Source organism: Buceros rhinoceros, unplaced genomic scaffold (assembly GCF_000710305.1).
Source record: "Buceros rhinoceros silvestris isolate BGI_N320 unplaced genomic scaffold, ASM71030v1 scaffold1887, whole genome shotgun sequence".
In the NCBI taxonomy this organism is placed as follows: Eukaryota; Metazoa; Chordata; class Aves; order Bucerotiformes; family Bucerotidae; genus Buceros; species Buceros rhinoceros.
This window is the reverse complement of record NW_010423724.1, coordinates 7175-13987: the sequence shown is the minus strand read 5'-3', so window position 1 is coordinate 13987 and position 6813 is coordinate 7175. Positions and strand designations below refer to the sequence as shown.

General features: G+C 35.9%; 1 protein-coding gene across 1 annotated transcript in view; it reads right to left on the bottom strand.

Moving 5' to 3' along the window:
* AP3B1 (adaptor-related protein complex 3, beta 1 subunit) overlaps window positions 1-6813 on the bottom strand; it is a gene marked incomplete at both ends in the record, with an annotated part of 34473 nt that overhangs the window by 21556 nt on the left and 6104 nt on the right. Inside the window, 4 exon segments of the mRNA XM_010140489.1 lie at window positions 2227-2359; window positions 3272-3334; window positions 5850-5921; window positions 6001-6055. Of these exon segments, the coding sequence (XP_010138791.1) occupies window positions 2227-2359; window positions 3272-3334; window positions 5850-5921; window positions 6001-6055 (323 nt within the window).

Below are 6813 nucleotides of genomic sequence, written 5' to 3'. Positions count from 1 at the left end.
CAGCATCAATGATGACTGTGACGTGGTTGCCATCAGTGGGGTTGGGTTCGGTATTGGTATTTTATATAGTTCATTTTATTGCTATTATTCTCATTAAAGCAGTTTTAGTTTTCTTTTCCAATCCACAAGTCTCTCTCCCTTGCTCCACTTCTCTTTCCCCTCTTTGGAAAGGGGGAGGGGATAATAGAGAGCATCTGTCATTCATTTGGAGCTGGCCCAGCTCCAAACCTTGACAGATTAATTGGCGCCCAACGTGGGGCTCGATAAGGAGCTCTGATTAATTGCCCAAATAGTTTAAAGTCCAGTTTGCTCGGTTGAGGGCAAACCTAACAACTGCTTACACATTTTAAGAGTGAAAGTTGGAGGAAAGCAAGATTAACCAAGACTCTTAAATCTGTTCTCCCACATGTGCTAAATACCTTTTTTTCCTCCCTTACCATGCCCAAACTCTTCTTATGTTCAGTAAGCTGTGACTATTGGTAATTCCCTGCTACCTGAGGGAAGGTACCATGTAAATTATGCCACTCTATTCATTCCTTGAAAGACAGAATAAAGACTGTAATAAATACTGCAGCTATGGTAAAGGAATTTGCCACCTGCCAGGTTTAAAAGCTCCTCAATATATCCTTTGCAGTCTTTCAAAACAGTAAGCACAAGAAGATAATTTTATTTGCTAGACAACTACTTAGAAACAGTCAAGAAAACTAATCTTGTGGAGACAGACCTTTGTATAGATGCACATGCATGTGTCTATATACATATATCTGGAATTAATTTGAAGAAAATGTTTAATTGAGAAGCTATGATAAAAGAAGCTATGGTTCCTTCTTAGCAAAGAGAAAAAAAAAGAAAAAAACCAGAAAGAAAGATTATTAAGCAACAAACTCAGCATTCTGAAGTGACAGTTTTATTGTTTTATTTAAGACAGAAAGAAAAGTGGATTTGTAAATGCTGGAAAAAGCCTACTGAGGTAGAGAAAGATGGCTAGCAGAATTAAGCAGAACCATGAACAAGCTTTGAAATCTGGTCACTGCCAAATATAATACGAAAACGTCAGTTGTGCAGACATGCCTTGTAACACAATATGAAAAAAATATTTAAAACACAGTTGATAACCAGAAAAGCATGAAGGGGACACAAAGCACTAGGAAATTAAACTTACATATATTAAAACTATCAAGCTATGTACAGAGGCCTCTCAGGAATTTCTAATACAAAGTGAACTGGGAGAGAAGAAGGACTTGTAGCTCATAAACCAAGTAGGAGAAAGCTCTGAGTGTATCAGTGGGACACAGGATAACTATGTGCTGCCAAAGTGATGTCCCTAATAAAGGCCCTCTTAGGATTATAATGAAAAATATATCCAGTAGATATGAAGAGGAATTAATGCTGCTTTTCAAAGCTCAGGGTAGACTGCACCTGTGTTCTCTGAACAATTCTAATTACTTCAGGACACCCCAAAACCATGCTTTTCTTCTTTCCTGGCAAGATTATTTTTACCTATATCTTTCTTAACTCCATTTCTAGTATTTAACCATATTGATGTAGACTGGATGTTACATAATAATATTCCAATTATCTTATTGAATTCTGGCAATATTTATTGGTAAGTGATAAGAACAGATGATATTAGATTTACAGTGCTGCTATATCCTTTTTGAATTTATCTGCTCCTTTTTGTGTTCCTCAGTGACCTGCAACTCCATTTGACTATATAAAAATAACAGAAGGCTAGATTACAAAAATGAAGCTGAATTTGGGGCCATTTATCCTAAAACTATTTAATATTTTTTTTTCAGTTAGGCATTGATGCACTGAAAAAAAAGCCCAACAAACCATTCCAAGCTTTCAGCACCCTCTACAGGCTAACTGCTTTGATGCAAGTAAACATAACAGTAAAACTATTGCTATCTATGATAATCACAACAGCACATTAATAATCTCAGCATCCTGAGAAAAAACAGGTAAACATGTAACTGCAGGACACAAGGAATTAATTTCACTAACAAAAAAGAAAGTAAGTAGCCAGTGATTATGAGAGCTTTCTGAAGTGCTTCAGACAAGAAGAAGCACCAGAATCACTACTTTTATCCAGTCACGTCAGCTAAATTCTTGTAAAAGTCAACTTTCATATACTTTTTAACGTGATCTGCTCAGTGTGTTTCTCATTAAGAAAAGGTTTCATGCCATCAGCTATTTAGAAAACAAACAGAACATTTAGCTTACCATCCCTGTTGGACAGCAAATATACGAGGCCGTTAAGGCATGTGTCAGTCACTTCGGTGATGTTAGTTGCGCATCTGCCTATAGCCTGAATTGTTGCTGCAGCGAATTGTTTATCTTGGCTTTTCACGTAAGTCTGAGAAAAAGGATTTTCATTAGTCAATACATAAGCCCTGTCAAACAAACATTTACCATATTATCCTCATAAGACAGACGTACTGCATAATAAATTCAATCTAGAAAACTACATTGCACGTGAGAATTTATACTTTTTTCACCTCGCTATCAATTTTAGAAGACATTTTCTTGCCGGCTTTGGTCACCCATGGCCATGCAAACCTCTGATTTCAAAGCTTGGGGCAGGGGGCAATTACCCCAAAATGGCAATTAGTTTGTGTGCAAGGTTGGAGGATTTGATGAGCTCTCTCTTCAGGGATGTTTCAGTTCATTTAACCAGGAGCATCTGTGACACTATGAATAACCTACCTGCCTAAGAACCAGTACCTTTCAGAGAAATCCAGCCAGAGAACTGAAGCAATGAAAACAGATGTTGTAAGCAAAGAGGAAAGAAAGAAGGACAGACACTTTCACAGTATAGGCAGAACATCTTGTTTATATAGAACATCCAATATACAAATATTGGAGATAATACTATTTCATCAAATGACTTACAGAAATGAATTTTGGCAATAAATGCTAATGGCCAAATATTGCTAAAATTAAGACTCTACCATCTAGCAACTTATAGAGTCAGCAAAGCTGGCAGAATTCACTTTAAAGAATTTGGAATGATTGAGTTTTTCTCATAACTTTTTTTTTCCTTTGGTAGCTGGAAGGAGAATGGGAAACAAAACATCGAAAATCCTTTCCACATACAAAAAGTTCCATTATCCATCATGATATGAGACATTTTCATTTCCATTCCAAGAACATTTTATCCTGGAAAACACTTGAAAAATTTAAGACTAAGAGCTACATGAAATACTCAGTAAAGGCAACTGGCCAGCAGAGAGCGTTTCATATAAGAAGAATATACATTTGCACAAACCTGAAATTCTCGAAGCAGAGTTGATATATTGGCTTCATTTGCTAAATTGGTCAGGATTTCAAGCTACAAGAAAAAGAAAACCAGATTATTTTATCAAAAGCAAAAATACTATAAACAGTACCACATACGCACTGTAATTCTATTGTTTATAAATAAAAGATAAAGTATTCAATAAAATTCAGTAAACCTAAAATTCAATAGAGTATACCAGATTTCAGTATAAACTGGTATCAACATTGCACAAGAATATTCTCCTTGCAAGTACACACAAGGTTTTCAGAGCAGGACTCTAGGGCTCAGTGATGCATCTTCTATGAGCTCTAGCTTCAGTGTTGTATTGCATATCAAATGGGCTTGAAATACTTCTGGCAGCATGGTTTTCCATGTTATACAACATGCCTTAGCATGAAAGAACCATGTGACACTGCAAGAAGAAACAAGGGAAATCACAACTGCAGCTGGGGAGAAATAAAGTGTCCTTTATATTCTGATGAACTGCCATAAAAGACCTTTAAACTCAGGAAAGAAACAGTTGCATCTATAAGACTCCTCAGATCTTAATCAACATCAACAGTATCAGACCCTGAAAGGCCACCTCTTCGCTCCTGGTGAACAAGACGATGATATACAACACTTATATACTGTCAAGATGCTATGCTTCCAGGCTGTTTTAACTTAGAAGAAGAAAAAATTCCAACACAATCTCAAGGAGGTAAACTGAAGAAAACAGCTCTGTCTCTGTAAAGGGAAGTAATGCCTCAGAAATATGTTGGTATTTTTTGAGATAGATGCACACAGACAAGGACACTTAATTGACACAGTCCACCTGCACATTAGAAGCAATTTGATAAGACTTGTCACTAAAGGCTCTTAAAGATACCTATCTAGCATAGCATACAAAGAAAGTGGATAAATAAAAGAGGAATATACAGGAAAATAAATAGGACTATTTTACAGTACAGGAAGGTTATCAATGGAATTGCATAAATACCTTTGTTGGTCTTTTGTTTTTCAACATATTCATATATTAACTATGAATGTAACGAGAAGACAGGTAACAAAGTTTGCAGCTGATGCTACAGTTTTCAGAGACATTACGACAAAGGCTGACTAAGAAAAGCTGCATTAAAACTTCAAATGTTAGGCAACTGATTGATAAAATGGCAAAAAAAGTTCAACACTGATAAGTTTAAAGTAATGTTCATAATTGCGGAAAAACTTGAACTTTACTGAGAATGATGGGCTCTGAGCTGATTACTATCAATCACAGCTGGGAATCTGTGGTTAAAATAGATAATTCCATGAAAATACAAGCTCAATACTACGCAATGATCAAAAAAGCAAACTTGTTGGGAAAGAAAATGAAAACAATACAGAAGCCTAAACCGTGGAACAGGTGAACTCCAGTGTGTTCTTTCATGTTAAATAATACCATAGGTATCGTCCTTCTGTCTTAAAGGAGATAGGATGGAACTACGAGGGTAGGTGTTAGAGAAAAGCACAAGATTTTTTTCTGTCTGTAATAGTGTAGGTTGTCCTAAGTTTTTCAGCCACCAGGAAAGAATTGAGACAATGAAAAGAAAAAACACAATTTGTACTTCTCTACCTCTTCACCATTGTATCATCAGTTAACATGGGAATTTAAGCATATCAACTTTCAATTATTTCAGGAGTTACCCTTTCTGGAAAACACCAAGTCTCACTAGTATTCATGCTAGTTTTCATAATCCTTAAATGTGAGGAAAATATTTTTGCCTTCAACTGTCTTAAATTTACTTAGATTTAATGTTGTACTAATAAAAATAGGATGGGCCGGGCATAGCCATCTTTGATTGCACCACTCTGCATATGTAATGAAGGTGCAACATGGATGTAAAACGAAAATAAGAAAAAAATGTTACTTTAAGAAACCTGTACCTTCCACTCCTAAACACAAGTATCTGTGACAATTCTAAAGCAAAACAAGTGAAAGACACATTATAGTACACAATTTCATAGCTATTGTTTTGTCAAGGACTTCACAGCTGTTAAAGAACAAGAATAGAGAAAACAAGAAGATGACAGCCTAAAACATGCATTTTAGATGAGATGTGGCCTTGAGGAAAGCCTAAAGTACTTCAAGTCAAATGCTGACTTCAAAGGCAAGTTGGGAATCTAACACTGTCCCATTTTGTTCAGGGAAATAGATTTAAACTCTTTTTAAGCTAACAGTATCGAAGACTATGTGATTTCATTTCTCTTCATTTGAGAAGATTCTGCTTCCATGAAAAGTCATGTTTGAATGGCTGGTTAGATAAAAACAGTGGTACTCTGTATCACTGAAAGGTCTCAAAAGCTGTAGTGGAAAATATAGCCCATCTGCCAACTACAACATGGTAACAAGCAAAATTTCATATAGCTTGACAAGCCTGAAGGACACTTGTGGACTTAACTAAAAGCCACAACTCTACAATTCTGGGGCGGGTGGGGAAGCAACAGCACAGAATGGTGTCTTTTATATCAGTACAAGAAAATTTTACCTTCCTGCTGCAAACAGTTTTGTTCAGCAGTATATAGATGAATTCGCTTTTAAACTCACCTTCAATGTTTTGATCATTGTTGGATCAGTTGATCTAACATAGAAACTCTTCAGATAAGGTTCAAACATGCCCTGAAAACCAGAACAAATTTAAGTAGCTTGCCTGTGTTTCTTATAAATTGTAATTCAGAAAATTCTTAATAGGACATACCTTTCTCTGAATTGACATAGTGGCAATATTTTGAAGAACAATATACTGCACCTCCCTAGAGTTTGAAAAGAAAAACAAGAGTTATTCTGCAAAAGTACAGACACATTGAATAATACCCCATGGTAAAGGAAGCACAAATCTATTTGAATCCCAGGTTAGTTACACATTTGACTTGGTGCAAACATAGAAGGAAAAAACTTAATGCCAGCTACTAAAAGTTCATCACCTTGCTTCACAGAACGATGCATGACAAAACCAGGCTCTCATTTCTAGAACAATTTCTATACACAGGAAAAAAAAAAACCAAAAACAAAACACCACACTGACTCCAGTGTAATGATGCAATGCTTCTTGCAGGGTTTGGGTCTTTGTTTAAACCAAAAATTAGTTCAAAACTTCGCCTTTCTGGCATGTCCAGAAATAGCTCAAAAAACCCTTACCTGTTGTCCACCATCTTGAAACTTAAATATTTCACAACAACACAGCTGAGAACATAAACACATGGGCTTTATCTGTAGCGCAGAAATGACTGCATTAGTTACAAGAATAGCCCTGCACAACTAGCAAGAATTGCTATGACTTTCCTGGTCTTCAAAAAATTTCCTAACAATTCTCAAAAACGGACAAGGTCTCCTGTGACTTAAGAGTATAATACACTTGCAGGCATACATCACTATCAAAAAGTAGCACTTTAACATAACAGATTTTGTGAAGATACAGACCACAGAACAATGTAATATTCTAACCACAAAAACATTAAACGTCTGAAGGATATTCTCATCATTAATGTATTAGTTTAAAAGCTTCAGCAGG